Here is an 18,216-nt window from a genome sequence, read left to right on the forward strand (position 1 = left end):
AGCTCACAATGTGCTTGGGATGGTTTCCAGAAGCTTCATATGTAGTCCACGTAGCCAGACAGTGTCCTGTGAGGTCCAGGAAAACGGAGCCAGCCTTCTCTCCTGCCTGGAAGCTGTCCTCAATGTCTTGGTACAGGAGGGAATGAGCGCAGCCAGTCGGTTGTACTCTGGGTGGCGGCTGTCTACACCTGGTGCCTCACCGGTCGTCAGGCGTTGGATGGCCTGTTCGATTTCTGGTGTTGTGAAATCAGTGGATAGGTTGGAATCGCATCCTAGGGCCCTGGACAGCTCATTGACTCTCGCTGATGTTGTTCTAGCAAAGTCCTTCTCTGCATTAGGGAAGCGGCCACTACTTAACAGGAGCAACGCTATGGAGTTTAGCGGTGATGGGGCACTGTGCTGGGGATGTTGACCTTCCGGTCAGCTTGTTCATGGTCTTCCATGCCCGGCGGCTGGAGTGTGTAAAGTCGTTAGATTCCACAGTCTATGTCCATCGTTGCTGCCGTTTCTCATTTAGACTACAGAGCAGATCGTCTGCTGCTTTGTTCCTGTCTCCACTGGTTTGTGCTTCTGCATGGGAGCAAAGTAGGTCTTCACATTCGTCATCCCAGCAGGGAAAGTAGGCTTTGCGTATACCGCGTGGGATGTTCTTATTGGCGGGGGCCAGCAGCATCTTGCAGTACGAGTCGTAGGCGTTCAGGTTGTTGCGGCACGGGCGTTGTAGGCCAGTAGCTGCCTTGGTCACTAGTGTCGTGAAGCCTGCCCAGTTTGCTTTGCGGAAGTTCCACCTCCTGGCATCCCTCCCTTGCACTGGTTGGACCAGGGATGGGATGGTGTTGAGCGATGGTCGATGGTGTGACCGGGAGAACATGTCCAGGATATGTCTAACAGGAAGTGGCTGGTTGTTGTGCCATTTTGCAAATGCCAGATCTGGATTGGTGGTGCTGTTCCATCATGCAGAGTAGAAAGTGCGCGGCTCCTTCGGATCTTATAGGAGTGTCGCCTCAGCAGTAGAGGCCCAGTCTACCAGGAAATCACCATTAGCGTTGGAGCTACTGAAGCCCCATTCTGTATGATGGCTATTGAAGTCTCCAGCGTACACGGCAGGGACGGGACACCTGGCAGCTCTACCTCTTCACTTTCTGGGGATTGTCCTATAGCGGACCAGGCCATATCATTGCGGATGAACGTAGCCATGCCATGGTGTTTATTGGCAATGTATCCGGCCAGGGTATACCCAGGGACCTTCGGGGTGTTTTTGTTTTCAGCATGGGTCTCCTGCAGTAGAATCATCATCACATTGTTTTTGCTGGCTATTTGTTTAAGGATATTGGTCTTGCCGATGATGAGGGCTTTGACGTTGAGCTGAAGTAGCGCTAAGATCTGCGGATGTTGTGAAGACATTGGTTTCGCTTAGGAGCATGCAACCTTGCAACTACTCTTAGCTACTTGTAGGGGAGCTCTCTCTCTCTCTCTCTCTCTCTCTCTCACTCTCACTCTCTCACTCACTCACTCACCATGGCTATGTGATACATACCGAACCATGCGCCCACTGTTACGTACCAAACAAGACTAAACTGGAACATGTGTTTTGCTACCTGGAGCTATATTTAGGGGCCCATCCAGTAGGGATGGAACCCTACTGTTGTTGTTCGGATTTTTAGGGGTCCAGCCAACAAGGTTGGATCCCCTATTGTTATTGTTTGGGAAAAGTTATCAGAATTTTTCACTCTAAAACAATTTGAAAGAGAAGAACAACAGAAGCTACGAACACGGTTCACATGTCCTTTGAACCGGTATGTCACAAACATCTTGTGATTTAAGTTTCATTCAAATCGATCCACATACGGAGCGGAGATAAGTGAAAAACCGACCAAATTTGACCGACAGTATTCAGCTGGTCGTGCTTGACTGAAACGCCAGTCGTAAACACAATGAACAACATGAGATTTAGAATAAGATGCTTTATGACATCATCATACTACTTACTATAAATGTGCAGGTTCTGGTTCCGAATGTACATTGGCACTGTGTCCAGTGTGTGGTTAAGTCCCTACTGAAATTACGTAAGTTTGACTACTATCGTAAACCCGCATAAATACGTCAAAGTTGACTCATACGCGTTGGCGTATTTGAGAATACTGTACATAACAAGTGGTATAAGGCTGTAGAAATTAACAATGAATGGAATAATCCTCTTTCCAAAATTGAAGAAGAACCAAAACCAACAAAAAATAACAATGAATCTATGTGCATTGATAATATTGAAAATGCAGATTTAAGTTCAGAGGATGAAAATATTGATGAAACGTTAAGTGAAAAACAACAACATGGAATGTTTATGGATATGTTTCCAACTAGTTGACATTGTACAGGAAGTATTAGAGCAGCACTTCGATGACATGTCTGTAGCACCGGCAGAAGGGAACAACCCTGCACCATTATTGGAGATGAAACCAATGAAGCTAAATGTTCCAGAGTTCTTTTCCCAAACAACAATGGGAACATTTCATAGGTGGTGTTGTCCAAACTTGACAAATCACCAAAAACTTAAGACGGACTGTGTGGCATTACATTGAGAACACAGTCACTTTGTAACATTATGAACCAATGCTATATGAATCCATGGTTTGTCTTGGAGTGGTTGTAAAATTCAAAAAATTGTAACTTGTGCTACATTGCACAGAATCTGGAGAACTATAATACGTATCTAACATGACTAAGCTGGACCCTGTGTGTTGCTGCCTGCATCTATATTTATAATAATTAATTATTATATTATTACTATTATTATTATTATTATTATTATTATTATTTTAACAAGACAATATCCAGTTATTCAAGATTTAAGATGGTTCATGATGAAATTCAAGAACTTCTTGCAGCACTATGTGTTCATGAGGACTCCACACAGAGCATTTTTTAGTCTGCAAAATATGCCACGGTTAGATTTTTGGAGGGACACCTGCTCTGAACAAGGGGACGCTGATCTATTTTAAGGACTTATTTTAAAGTAACTTCCTACACAGAAGGCTGGGGGTCCCAGGAGGCACAGTCAGTATACATTTTAAGAATCATTACAAATTGTCGGTACCTTCTCTAGAAGCAAATGCCTGACTGTCCGTGACCACACTCTGGAGCTCTGGGTTGTAGCGGGTTCCTTCTGGAAAGATAACCAGATACATCTACAAGGAAAGAACATAAACAGTGTAATCCCAAGGTTTGTTTTAGATGTTAGCAAATATAAAAAATGATATTATGACATAGTAGAGACATTTTTTAGGTTAATGTGGAAGAAAAAAGTCAGAGGTTCTGCTTAAATGACAACACTGTGGGACATCAATTACTGTATAACAAGAAAGAAAAAACACGACAATTAACAAGGTGATATTTTTCTTACATTTTTTTATCTTTATAGAGCATGTATAGCAGAATTACATGTATTTTTTTAAATTTATATATATATATTTTATATTATATTATATTATTTATATTTTTATTATATTTTATAAGTGGTGTGAATTTTCAACTCTGTCACATTCACAACAAAAACAGGTGAAACACCTTAATAGAATAATGCCTGATATTTTACAGATGAGCCACAACTGGTAGAAATAGATGCCCATATTTAACTGTCATATTTAGATACTCCACATTTAATTGTCATTATTAAACATTATACAGCAAGATAAGACACGATCTCCCTCAGGAACACAATGTAATGTAGTCCAATGGCTGTTTAAATAAAAAACAACTTACTTGCGCTCCCGACTCAGTCTGAGTGAGGAGTTTCTTTTTCATTGCTTTCACGTCAAATTTTGCACTTCGTTTTACATAGACTCCTCCGTGCTGAACAAGAGCAGAGACTGGTTACCACAGAGTGATTAAAAAGCATAAAAAAGAAAACTATTCAATTTAAACATTTACAGAACTATAGTAACAATACCTGAGAGAAATACCACCCGTACAAAGGAAGCCACTTGAGACCGTCTTTAAGGACATATCTCACGTGACCAAGGGCAGCTTGCCTGATGGCGAGCATGTCAGCTATTATCCAGTCCACTGCAAGAAATGGTTTAGAATACATATTATCATTTTATCACACACACACACACACACACACACACACACACACACACACACACACACACACACACACACACACACACACACTACCTGTACATTGGTGATTTGACAGGTAGACCACATTCTCTTTGTTCTTTGGTATGTCTCCATATATTACAATCTAGAACGAAAGGGAAAAAAGCTTAAAATAGGTCCATACTGAACCAGCCCCAGAACAGTGTCCAACTGCTACAAACCTTACATAACTGCTGCATTTTTGAAAAAGAACTGGAACATAACAGCCTAGTTGGCCCTGAAAACAATATAAGGCCTTTTAAATCCATTAGGAATTAAGCTTGTGCTGAACAATTACTAACTTACTTACAAACAACAAACTTGCACAACTTGAAAGTTAGACTATGAAACTATGAAAGTTAGAGTGCTGCTGAATAGGCCTGCTGCAGGCATGACGCCATAGTGTCAAGCTCATCACGCTTCACCATGGTCCTAAATGCACCGGACACAAATCCACGCCGCCTATTGTGCAAATCAAGCCTCTGGCTGCATAAAGGTCTTAAAAAAGGCCTTGAAGCATTTTATAGCAATTAATTTACAACTCAAGAGCTGGTGTTACAGTAAGCTGTGCCTATAAACGTCGACAAGAATGCAGGCTTACTAATCCATGCATCTGGTTCATCAAGTTTTTGGTCACCATCCATAGCCTCAATCACAATCAGGATCGCAATCTGTTCATTTGGCAAAGTACATTTCAGATACAATGAATTTGTTTTGGTAAGAGAAATCAGATGTATCCCTTTTATATATGTTATACTATATTTTTTATTTTAATCTACTTTTTACTACTCTGCACAGCACACGTCTCTGGAGTTTCCAAAAAGCATTTCACTACATGCTGTACAGTACAATATGTATGTGACAAACAAATCTTTTGAATACGGTAAAAAATATATATATACAAAATATATAACATGTACACTACGCACTAATCAAAGATTAATTCCAAAAAAGGCCATAGCAGCTGCGTGTACGTGGCAATAAAGATGCAAGGCCACGTTACCCCTGTCAAAGCATTTTTTGTGTTTATCCAATTTATCATCAAAACTTCGTTTGTATTTTTTTCCTGACCATTTTATAATACGATTCATACAAATGTGATGTAAAATCTGTATCATGTGGAATAGAAATATGAGCATTATCCCTATTGTTGTTATTAGGACTGCTGTGATTATGGTGATGCCACAGTTTTCTCTACTCTACAGCCATCTCACCAGACAGTACAACATGCACATATTTACTATAATATGCACATATTCATTATATTATGCACATATTTACTATAGCAGTTTATCACCGGTATCAGTGCATATTATTACTACTCTGCTGCGACTTAACTTTGGTGTTGCTGCCGTCTGGACATGTGCTACTGGTTAGTGTCACTCCATGTTTACCTTTTTAATACACGGGTAAGGGTAGTTATGTAGATATTCAATCTATTTAATTGTAATCTCTTTCTTGACTTGCACTACTTTGCTGCGGTCACACCTCGGTTCATAAAGTGTTGTTTTTTTCTTTTTTTTTTATCTGATCGTATCTGTTGTTATTAGCGGCTGGGTGATAGACCGCGGCGCCCCCACCTCCACTCCAGTGTAGTTCTCAAAGAAGAACAGCACCATGCTCTGGTAGACGCAGTACAGCCGGTCGTCCAGCCGGTGGTAAGCCCGGGAGGGCAGGGCAGTGGCGAGCATCCGCCAGAGCCCCCAGGACAGCAGGTAGACCGGAGCGGTGCCCAGCATCACGGCGGCTGGGAACCAGTACCGCAGGGAGTACGTGTGCACTACCAGGGAGAGCAGCATTGTCTCTCCTGTTAAAGTTCCAGCGAGTTAAGTTTTACGGTTGGCTGCGGGGTCCGGGGTCCTCCGCTCACACCACGCTGACCTACTTAGAGCGCCGACCTTACGCTCCCGTGTAGCGGGGCTAGCCTGGGAGCACAGTGTTAGCTCACCGACGGACTTATCTTCCTCGCTGTGGGTTTCATATCTAACCGCTCCGTGGGCATTAAAGGTATTTTCTCGAAGCGGGCGTCCCACTCAGACGGGGCATGCCGCTGTCCTGGCCGCTAGCCCGCTAGGCGTGGGGGACATGCTGTAGTCCGCTAGCTAGCTGGCCGCACTGCTCCCCTCGCACTGGTATCCTCGGAATGTCAACCTCACAAACGCACCCACGCACGCACAAACACACAAACGACGTTACGCAAAAGCGACGTCGGACGCGGCGACGTCAAAGCTACGTCACGTCGCCGCCGCTGATTAGTCCACTGCTGCTGCGACACCGCCCACAATTTGAGTGTCGGCGTATTCATTTAAAATTTACATGAACTAAAACTAAAAAATATATGGTGGAAAAAAATTTATATATTCCATATGCATTTTTAGTGTTATATTCATTTTTATTTCTGGGATATTAAATCATTGCAGGAAACCCCAAAATGGCCCAAAAATAATCTGATTGAATCTAGGTGCAGGGAATGTGCATGTCCATAGATTACAGTGTTTTCAGCCTGAGGATGAAAACGACACAGTTCATGTGATCAAGTGATTCAGACCTTTACGAGCTCTGAGTTTTGAAAATGGAGGAAAGAGGAGCCGAGTGCGTAAGTCTCCCCCTGCTGGTACAAAGCCTCTTCATCGCCAAGACTCTGCAGTGCCTCCTCGCGGCACCACACACAGATACTGGGACCTTGAGGTCCCAGGCTAAACTGCAGGGGATCTCGGAGCAGCAGTGGGCCCCAGTGGCACGGCACGCAGGCCCACCGGCGTGTGGACGCGCCTCCTAACCACTGTCCCAGCTATGGGCAAATAGCATGGGCAAGTGGGGCTCATAGCCTTGGATGGCAACCCACCTAGGAGAAGGACACTCTGAACTAAAACCAGGACTGCGAGGAGTTGCGCCCCACAGTCCTTAATCAGCATTGTAAAGCCTACCATGGAGTACAAAGTCATCCCAAACCGTATACTTCCAGCGGCGGGAGTCCGCAGGAGCATCGCAGCGGACGGTGGTGCTGGTCCTCCTCCTGGAGGACAGCATGACGACAGGACCTCAAACCCTGGGAATGGCCCAGGGAGGGTCCTGTCCGATCACAGCACCCTGTCCAATGCACTCATGCGTTGCAGGAGGCCATTTATAATGGGGACCTTCAACGCATGCACAGTCAGAGAAGACAGGAGGCTGGAGGAACTCTCACACTGTGTGGAGAGCAGAGGAGTGGAGATCCTGGGAGTCCATGAGCACACAAGGGTGCATGCCGAAATTGACATCAAATACTGCAGGGTTGACAGTTACACCTTTGTCACCTCCTCAGCGTGGCGAAACAAAGCCCAGGCAGCAACGGGAGGTGTAGGGCTGCTGTTGAGCCCCTGGGCATGCAAGGCGCTCCGGAGAGTCCACCCTTACTCAGAGCGGATCCTCATTGCCAAATTTGATGGCAGCCCAGTGACAACGACCATGGCAGTGTATTCACCCACCAACGTGGCGTCAGCCGAGGAGGCGGAGAAGTTCTACAGGGACCTGGCAACAGCAGTCCGTAGCGTCCCAGCTCACAACTTCCTTGCAATTCTGGGCGACTTCAATGCAAGTCGGCCAAAGTGATGTACCTTACACTTTCCATGACGACACAAACCGGAACGGAGCATACCTTGCTGCCCTACTCCTGGAACAAGATCGACTTGTCATGATCGCCGCCTTCTTCTACTTTCCCCTCCCTCTCCTTACCTGTCCCATTAGTCCAACTCCATTCACCTGCGCACACAGCTGTTCCCGATCTGTAATCAAACTACTATATATGCCTCTCTCACCAGTCACCTATTGCCAGATTGTCTTTGATGCTTGCACCAGACTCTCCAGCGTTCTCCGGACTGATTCCCCGCTACCGACTTTGCCTCGCTCCGACCGCGTACCCTGCCTGCCCCCCCGCCTGTCTTCTGTCTGCACTCCTTGTTATCGAACCTGCCTGTCCCCCACGACGTATCCTGCCTGCCCCCTGCCTGTCTTCCGTCTGCTCTACAAATAAAAGACATTACCAAATATCCCTGCCTTTCTTTGTGCTGCAATTGGGTGCTAACCACACCTGTACAGTACAATCTGGCCAACAATGGACCCAGCACACAACCCCGAGTTGCTGGCACGCCTGGGAAGGGTGGAGTCACAGCTTCAACACCAGGAGGCTGTCCGAGCCTCCACCTCAGTGGACGCTTGGCTAGCAGCAGCTAGCCAGGAGCAAGGGCTCGCCACGCTAGCCACCCAGGTCCAGCAGCTCGCCATCGCTCTCCATCCCGCCGCCCGCTTCCCCGGACCCATCTCCACCAGCCTGGGTACCCCCTGGAGCCCCGGGTGGGGGTTCCAGAACGTTACGCTGGAGACGCAGACGGCTGTAGTCCGTTCATCACAAACTGTTCCATCCTCTTCGCTCTGCAGCCCCACACCTTCGCCTCCGAGGATGCCAGGATGCCAAATCCCCTGACGGGCCGCGCTCGGCTATGGGGAACGGCCGAGTGGGAACGACGCACACCAGCCTGCTCCTCCTTCCATGCCTTCGCTGCCGAGCTCCGCAAGGTGTTTGGGGTTACATCACGGGGTCCCCATGCTACTGGTGGTCTCCTGGGTCTCAGTCAAGGGTCCCGCTCCGTGGTCGATTACGCAATCGACTTCCGCACCCAGGCTCGACTGAGCAAGTGGAACCTGGCAGCCCAGATTAACGCATTCCTGATGGGATTAGCAGAGTACGTGAAGGAAGAGCTAGTTTCCCACGACCTGCCCACCTCTCTCGATGGCATCACCCCAGAGGAGAAGGAGAGACGCCGGGTGGGGAACCTTTGTCTCTACTGCGGTCTAGCTGGACACTACATCTCCGGGTGTCCGGTAAAAGGCTGGGCTCACCAGTGAGGGAGGAGGTCCTGGTGAGCCACACCTCCAAACCCTCCTCCAACCCACGCCCCCTGTGTCAGGGTCGGCTGCTGCTGCCCCAATGCTCACATTCCCTCGCCATACTTGACTCTGGTTCCGATGTTAACATCATCGACGATAACCTAGCACGGCAGCTGGGTGTTGGTCGAGTTCTCCTGCCTTCTCCGGTTCCTGCCACTGCCCTGGATGGCCGCCTCCTGGGGACAGTCACCCATCAGACAGTACCCATCCGCATGCTCCTGTCCGGCAACCACCACGAGACTATACAGTTCTGCATCCTGCACTCACCTCGTCACCCTCTCCTCCTGGGGTTCCCCTGGCTCTGGTGTCACAACCCACACCTCGACTGGACCACAGGGGCTATTCTGGGATGGAGTCCTGCGTGCCATCAGGTCTGCCTGAAGCAAGCCGCCGCACCTCAGCCACCCACCAGCTCCAGCTCTGCACCTGACATGTTGGGGGTCCCCGCCGAGTACCTCGACTTCAGGGAGGTCTTCATCAAGGCCAAGGCAACATCCCTTCCTCCGCACAGGCAATACGATATTGCCATCGACCTCCAGCCCGGCTCCACCCCCCCCCAGAGGCCGCCTGTACTCCCTGTCCGCCCCGGAGAGAGAGGCCATGGACACCTATATTAACGATGCTCTGGCGGCGGGCATCATCCGTCCCTCCTCATCCCCGGTGGGTGCTGGCTTCTTCTTCGTGGAGAAGAAGGACAAGTCGCTCCGCCCCTGTATTGACTATCGCGGTCTCAACGACATTACGGTCAAGAACCGCTATCCCCTGCCCCTCATCTCATCAGCCTTCGAACTCCTGGAGGGGGCCACGGTGTTCACCAAGCTCGACCTACGCAACGCCTACCATCTGGTCCGGGTTCGAGAGGGGGACGAATGGAAGACGGCGTTCAACACTCCCTCCGGTCACTACGAATATCTGGTGATGCCCTTTGGTCTCACCAACGCCCCGCCGTCTTCCAGGCCCTGGTCAATGACGTGCTCAGGGACATGCTCAACAAATTCGTCTTTGTGTACCTCGACGACATCCTGATCTTCTCCCGATCCCAAGCTGAGCACATTCACCAGGTCCAGACGGTCCTGCAGCGCCTCCTGGAGAACTCACTCTTTGTGAAGGCGGAGAGGTGTGAGTTTCACGTCCAGTCCGTCTCCTTCCTGGGGTATGTCGTGGGGAGGGGGACCATCCAGATGGACACCACCAAGGTCTCCGCCGTCACCTCCTGGCCCGCCCCGGACACCCGCAAACAACTCCAGCGCTTCCTCGGTTTTGCCAACTTCTATCGGAGGTTAATCCGAGGCTACAGCACGGTGGCTGCCCCCCTCACAGCCCTAACCTCCTCCAAGGTGCTGTTTCTGTGGTTCGCCGCCGCCAACGACGCCTTCCTGGCCCTGAAGGCACGGTTCACTTCAGCCCCCATTCTGGTATTGCCTGACCCTGAACGGCAGTTTGTGGTTGAAGTGGACGCCTCCGACGTGGGAGTTGGAGCTGTTCTCTCCCAGAGAACCGCCTCCGACCAGAAGCTTCATCCCTGCGCCTTCTTCTCCAGGCGTTTGACCCCGGCCGAGAGGAATTACGACATCGGGAATAGGGCGCTTCTCGCCATCAAATTGGCCCTGGAGGAGTGGCGACACTGGCTAGAGGGAACCCAGCTGCCGTTCCTGGTGTGGACTGACCACAAGAACCTGGAGTATATTCAGTCCGCCAGGAGACTGAACTCCCGTCAGGCCCGTTGGGCGCTCTTCCTTAGCAGGTTCAATTTCTCCCTCTCCTATCGGCCGGGGTCACGCGATGTCAAACCTGACGCCCTGTCCCGGCAGTTCCAGGGGGAGGAGGAAGACGCTGCTGACCCTGACACCATTCTACCGTCCTCCCGTCTAGTTGCCACACTCACCTGGGAGGTGGAAGAGAAGGTCAGAGCCGCCCCCCAGGACCAACCTGGACCCAGCGCATGTCCGCCCTTCCCAGGGAGAACAACAGTACAGCGAATCATGGGGGGTGATTAATGAGATTTGTGGAAGGAAAAGACCGAAAGAAGGACAGGTGGCAGGAAACAGCCCAGAGGAGAGAGTGACCACCGGGTTAACTCACTTCAGGAACCTCCTTGGCACACACCAGGCAGTGGAAGGTGCTGAGCAGGAAATACCTTCAGTCCTGGGGGATCTCAACATCGATGACGGCCCTTTTACATCGCGGGAATTAGCCAAGGTCAAAGCCTCCCTGAGGCAGGGGAAAGCGGCTGGACCTGATGGCATCCCCCCAGAGGTTATCAAGAACTGCAATCTCGGTTACGTCATCTTGGAGGTCTGCAACCAGGCTCTAATGAAAAATGTCGGAAATATGGTCACTCTCACACATCATCCCGGTACCAAAATCTGGAGATCTCTCAAGACCTGACAATTACCGTGGTATCAGCCTGACCTGTATCATTGCAAAAATGTTCAACCGCATGATACTAAACAGGATACGGAGTGCTAGCGACCCTCACCTTAGGGAAAACCAAAACGGGTTCCGAGAGGGTAGAACCACCTTAGCCCAGATCCTTGCGTTAAGGAGGATCATTGAAGAGGTAAAGAGGAACAAACTGGCGGCGGTGATGTGTTTCATCGACTTCAAGGAGGCCTTCGACACCATCCACAGAGGAATGATGTTGAGAATACTCAAGGCCTACGATGTTCCTCCCAACCTACTTCGTGCCATAGGGACCATGTACACGGGAACGAGAGCCCAAGTGACAACGCCAGATGGTAACAGTGTTCAACATCCAAACCGGAGTGCTGCAGGGAGACACCCTAGCCCCCTTCCTTTTCATTATAGTATTGGACTATGCTCTGAGACAAGCCATCAAAGGAAGGGAGCCGGAGCTCGGCTTCACTATCGTACCCAGAAGGTCCTATCTAACAACATGAAGCGGGCACAGGATCTCCTGACCAGAGTTGAGCTAAGGTCGGCCTCATGCTAAACGCAAAGAAAACCGAGGTCATGACCTACAACTTCCCCCAGGAACACCTACCCCTAATAACAACAGAAGGCTCAGTGCTAAAAGAGGTCAATGACTTTAAATACCTGGGCACGTGGGTCGGCTCCACGGAAAAGGACCTTAATGTGAGGATGATGCTGGTGCGGAAAGCACAAAGGAGCTGGCCAGATGTATGGAGAACAGGGATGACTGGAGACGCCGATGGAAGGCTCGTCTGAGCACGACGTAGAGAGAGTGGTTGGCTGAATTACTTGCATGTCATCAAGAATGTATGGAATAGAATGAGCCATTAATAAAGAATAAAGAATAAAATGGAAGTAACACGTCGTTTTAGACTCTCATTTAAGTTTTTAATCCCGCATAAACAAGATGACCAATATGGCATTCTTCCACCTAAGAAATACTGCCAAAGTATGGCCGTTTAGGATGCTGAGAAGCTCATTCATGCTTTTATTTCAAGTAGACTGGACTAGTGTGATGTTCAGTTGTGAAACTACAGCTAATTCAGAACTCTGCTGCTCGACTTTTAGCGAAAACAAGGAAGAGAGAGCATAATTATAACTCCTGTTTTAGCTGCACTGCACTGCCTCCTGACTGTATATCTTTTAGAATGTATTTTAAAGTCCTTTTGCTTGTGTACAAAGCTCTTAATGGTTCAGCACTCTCTTACATCATTGATTCCCTGTTTTTTTATGTCCCTTCAGGGAAGGGACATAAAAAAAAAATATATATATACATATAGCAGGTCTTTTAAACATTCCAAAAGTCCCCCAAAATAAAATCGAGATATCGGCTTCAATCCACTATGCACCTAAAAGTGTGGAACACCGTAACAAAAAGAAGAGGTGGGCTCAGTGAACATTTTTGAACTTACCTTTCTAATGTAGTTTATAATTAAAACACTTTTATGACTTAATTATTTATTTTATCCAATTTTTTAAATTATCTTTCTTTAAATAGTTTTATTATTTTACTCATATGATCTTCCCTGTTTTAGGCCCCTTGGATTGTGTGGTTTATTCTTGTTTATTATTGTGTAGTGTATTTATTGTTCTTTTTATTTGTGTTGTGTGCTGAAATGTAAAAGCACTGTGAGCTGCATCCTCTGTATGAAAATTGCTATACAAATAAAGTTTACTATTATTATTATTATTATTATTATTATTAACCATCACTCTGATGCCAAAAATTAGGGAGTTGTGAATGGATTACTTCAGCAGAAGGTTTTTCTGACTACTTCCGTCCAATTGAAGTCAATGGGGAAATGAGTCAAGTGAAACTGCTGCTAAAGGGATTTCTCTATTATCTCATGCATTTCTGGCGATAGTGTGGTGGCCAATGGGTCATTTTATACCTTAACCAACCATGTATTCCATACTTTTGAGTAAAGTACTGTTGAATCTAGTCCACAGTTTGGATTAATATTTGGAATAATATATTTAATCTGGTGACAGGTCAGACTTCAGGAAGTCACTTCATACTAAAGAATGCTTTCAAAAAGGCAGACTAGGTTCAGAAAGGGTTGTTTCAAAACAGTGAAAGATTTTTAATGTAACTACCCTCAAATCGAAGCTGACTATCTGTACTTTAAAGTCATTGTTTGAAATGTTTTGAGTAGGGAGACAGAACGAGAACAAATGCTGTTACTGCTAACACTAAAGGTGTGCACTTTTAGAAGCTTCTCTCCACAGTCTCTCTGGTCCACTTTGTTTCACATGTCCAGCACTGGAAATCAGTATTTTCTCACCACATATGATTTGACTGTGAAATAATAAGTTTAAAGACTTATTTAAGTTTGAAAAACAGTTTAATACAAAACATTTGAATAAAAAAAATAAAATACAAAAATATTTCCTCAACAAGGTTCATTCCATTACAATTAAATTACATTATTATGACAACATCCCAATACATAAAACAAAGCCTGTTGTACGGGAAGCATGAAAATAAGAATGAAATAATGAGTAAGAATGAAATAATGTGACTGTTATGAAACTCTAATTCTTGTGGAAGAAATTCTTCTGCAATGATCGGTGAGGTGAATCTGCACACTACAAGAAAACAAAAACTGAGAATATTCAAGATATTTATTCTGCAGAATAAAGAGAAAGATTCAGTACTGCTCCAAAGCAGTGTTCTGACCAGTCTGTTATTATTTCTGATGAAGAGGGCTTTATACAAAAACAGAGGGTGTGGTCTTGGTCAGAAGTCATTTACAAGACTGTGCCCCTCAACTCTCTCCCTGGGTGTTACATTACATTACATTAAGCAGACGCTTTTATCCAAAGCGACTTACAATTGTTAAAACACCGACGGACGCAGCCATCAGGAGCAATTAGGGGTTAAGTGTCTTGCTCAAGGACACTACAGCATGCTAGCAGGAGGAGCCTGGGATCGAACCAGCAACCTTTAGATCACTAGACCACCAAACTGCACCCCAAAGCTCCCCTGGGGTTATTCTTCATCTCCATTCGAGGTAAACAGGGCGAAACTTGATCTGGTTCTTCAATGTTGGAATTGACATTGTAAAGAGAAAGAACATTTCTCTTTAATTTAGGTAAAGGGATCAGAATATAACATGTAAATTGGATACAATACAATTATACTGCAGAGAAATCCTTAAATTCTATCTTATTGGAATCTACTGGGAAAACACACATCTAATACTAAAGAAGAAGAGAAGAGTAAAAGACCAGTAAGGGTTATCTACACTATACTATGACAACGTACCAGGTAAAAACCCCTAGTCATACAGAGGAAAATCCTGTGTGAAGCCATCTTACAATTCTAATTAGAAAATAAAAAATCATGAATCACATTATGAAATAAACAAAATAAACATAAGAGATTCCACTAAAACATAATGCTTTGCAGATTAATCAATGGTTATCACTTAATAATGACACACAAAATTAATTGTGCACGTAATGACTAACACATCCTATAAGTAAGGATAAACATAATTAGACAAACATCTTCATATATCAGCATCTCAGCGTCTCAACATCTCCGTCATCATAAGGTGGTTTCCAATCATCTAGTGGTATGGAGACAAACTGTCCCGCCGTCATATTAGTAATCATCTCAGTAATCAATCATTTTTAATTCATTTGTATAATTCTTACTTATACCCTTATAGGTACAATTTGCTGCAAACAATAAGCCTCAGATGTCAGCAGTCGTCAATCTAATATAAGCCTAACTGGCGTTGATAAATAACATTTGATCAACTATCCATTATCTCACGGTCAATTTACGTTACTCAACTCCTCAAAATTACATATATTATGTGCTAAGCTTTGAACTGCTAGTCTTACCTTTTGGGACAGGGAGTATTCAACTATAAGTCCCATCATTCTGCAGTCTGATTAGAGAAAAGTTGAGAGGTTATTTGGCATTCCAATCAAGTTAACACCTTTTTAAAACAAATATAAACGTATAATGACAAAAACATAGCCAGTATTCAAATTGAGACCATCTAAAATCTAGAAGGGCTATTAATAACATATTTGTCAATGAGTGAAGCAATCACTTTCATATATAATCTGTGTACTATCAGGATAGACAGATTGATAAAAAAATGGCTGAGAAAAAACAGAAGTAGCCCCCCATGGTAATCACACAGATATCATTTCCAGCAGGACTTCAGGTGGTCAGTCATTCCACAGCTCCCAGTTGGAGTAGAAAATTCAGATTGCAGTCATACAGTTTGATGTTTTGTGTGATGCAGTGCCATCACTGAATGCAGTTCGTAAGGAGCGCAGTTGATTAGGCTCTTGACCTGTGCACAACATCTTATTCAATTGTGCATTCGCTGTACTTGGAGGCCAAACACTTCATGTTCATTGGTGGAGGGAAAAATCAGCAGGAGTCAACGCTTCCATTTGATTTCCAATAACTGAAGTTTGTTTGTTGTTCAGAAAATGTCCCAAGTTATTCAGCCTGACGTTGGCCAAACTGGATCTCGTATACAAGGTTTTCACAGACCTTCTTGGAAATGCAGGAGTAGGCATGTCTCTCAGCAGGATACCAGGAAAATAGGAATTTTCTTTTGGGCTTGTGTGAAAAACCCTAAGGTGCTCAATATATTGTTCTCATAGATTATCATAAGATGAAAGGAGAGGTGTAAGAGGCAGTGTCATAGAGATAGTCACTTCAGGGTGCTCCGACAACAGTTTCCCTGTGTTAACACAATAATCCTTAACTCAGCTTCTGAACATTGCTTCAACAACTAGACTAGACAACTAGAATGTCAAATTGAAATAAGAACTAATCAAGAATTATTCTGGTTCTGTAAAGCGCTCTATAATATCTGATGCTATAATATCTGATTTTAACGATGGAGCTCAATATGGGATATTGAGCTAAATTCAATCAAGATCTCTCCTTTTATATACTTGCATGCACATCATCTCAAATAATTTCAGCCTATTTAATCAAATTTGCAAATATGTTAAAGACAAATAGTAATAATATCAATAATTTACAAGGACCTTTGAATGCTGGACATGTTATGACCTTACTCGATTCAAGAGCAATTCTCTTTGATATGATCTCTTTGTCAGTCCTCCAAGTCTTCCCAATCAGACGCAGTCACATCTACACTGGTCCAAACTGCAGTCAGTGGATTCCTGCTTAAAACTGCGGAAATAAAACACTGAATAGACGGGTTGGTTAATTCATCAGTACATAATTACAGCATTAATCGAATCACAAGATATTTTCAAGTTTAAACTTCAAATTTTTGAATGTCCAAATTAAAAAAAACATCTAAATGGCCACATGGCCAGTGTTTCAGTTTTTAGTATGCGGACGTACACAATCCATTACCTCTCTTGTATACAAAACAAAACAATTATTCCTCTTTGTTAAACTACTTGTTAAATTTTATACTGTATGTCAACATCTAACTTACTCAATGTCAAATCGAGATTACTTCTGGAGTAAGACAAAATTTAAAAAATAATAATATTAATAATGTTGTTTGATTAAGCTTAAACAATCACCAGCCTTACTGAGAAAAACAAAAAGTAATCGGTAAGGATTTGAAACGTACAAACAAAGTTGTACAGTGTCTCACACCAAAACTAACAATTCACTCGTGCAATATCAGAATTTAATGTATAGTGTTTAATCTATACTGTTTAATTATTTATCATATCCTTTGATTTAGAATTACCAATTTACTATGCTATACTATGCTTTGTGCCATTGTGCAGTGTCCAGACTATCCCTCTGTGGGATAGATAAAGGATTATCTTATCTCAACCAGCAGAATACTTTGACACAAGAACACAAAAGGGAAAAATAAATTTCATTTAAAAAGAATAACTCTTTATAAACTAAAAAATATTTCATTTCTGCTGCTACTATGCATCATATCTGCTCTCCGTGATGTCTAAAAACATATTTTGGGAGCAAATTTTTTCAAATTGATATTTATCAATTTAGTTTTATCAATTTGGAATGCTTTGCGATAAATTCTATTAACAAAGCACAAACTATAGTTCTAAAAAAAACTCACCATACTCCTAACCTTACCAAAGTCGCATTTAATGAACCAAAGACACTTTCCAGCAACTTAAAACCTGCTTCAATTCACCACACCACTATTATCAATCACAATCATCTCTCTAAACACAATCCAACAGTTCAAACCGTTCAATATCTATTCATACTACCACAGCATAGACCTCAGTTGTACACCATTTGACTCTTAGTTAAATCATTCAGTTCTGCAGCTTCCTCTGCTGAACCAATATCCTACTAAAATGACTTTTACACTCACTTTGCTCCAAGTTCCATCCTAAACAAAGAATCCCAAATGCATCACGGGCAAACTTTCCCACTTTCATTGTCATTGTCTTTCAGATCTCAACTTCCCTAATCCTTTCAGTCTATCTACCTTTATAGCTCTCTCTCGCCTTGTTATATATAAAAAATATATACAGTACACTACTCACAAAGAGTTAGAGATATTTGGCTTTCGGGTGAAATTTATGGAAAATGTAAAAAGTTCACGCGACAGTGATATTATAGGATGAAAGTAGGGCATTAAAGTAGAAGCATGCAATGGTGATTTCCTCATCTCAAACAATTTATTGAAACAAAAGCCAACAACAGTGGTGGGTACAACACAACAAAAATGTCAACGTCTCAATAACTTGTCATGTGCCCTT

At 44.5% G+C, this 18,216-nt stretch overlaps 1 protein-coding gene across 3 annotated transcripts in view; it reads right to left on the bottom strand.

Moving 5' to 3' along the window:
• Positions 1-6,272, bottom strand: part of agpat5 (1-acylglycerol-3-phosphate O-acyltransferase 5 (lysophosphatidic acid acyltransferase, epsilon)) — a 28,141-nt gene extending 21,869 nt beyond the window's left edge. For all 3 annotated transcript variants that reach the window (XM_080016526.1, XM_080016522.1, XM_080016523.1), the window contains exons 1-5: positions 5,721-6,272; positions 4,177-4,246; positions 3,947-4,062; positions 3,760-3,849; positions 3,095-3,185 (exon numbers count right to left, since the gene is read on the bottom strand). In XM_080016526.1, the coding sequence (XP_079872652.1) occupies positions 3,095-3,185; positions 3,760-3,849; positions 3,947-4,062; positions 4,177-4,246; positions 5,721-5,939 (586 nt within the window). In that variant the 5' untranslated portion in view covers positions 5,940-6,272. The remainder of the gene's footprint in view (positions 1-3,094; positions 3,186-3,759; positions 3,850-3,946; positions 4,063-4,176; positions 4,247-5,720) is intronic.
• Positions 6,273-18,216: the final 11,944 nt, after the last annotated feature.

This window comes from Zeus faber, assembly GCF_960531495.2.
Source record: "Zeus faber genome assembly, chromosome: 16".
In the NCBI taxonomy this organism is placed as follows: Eukaryota; Metazoa; Chordata; class Actinopteri; order Zeiformes; family Zeidae; genus Zeus; species Zeus faber.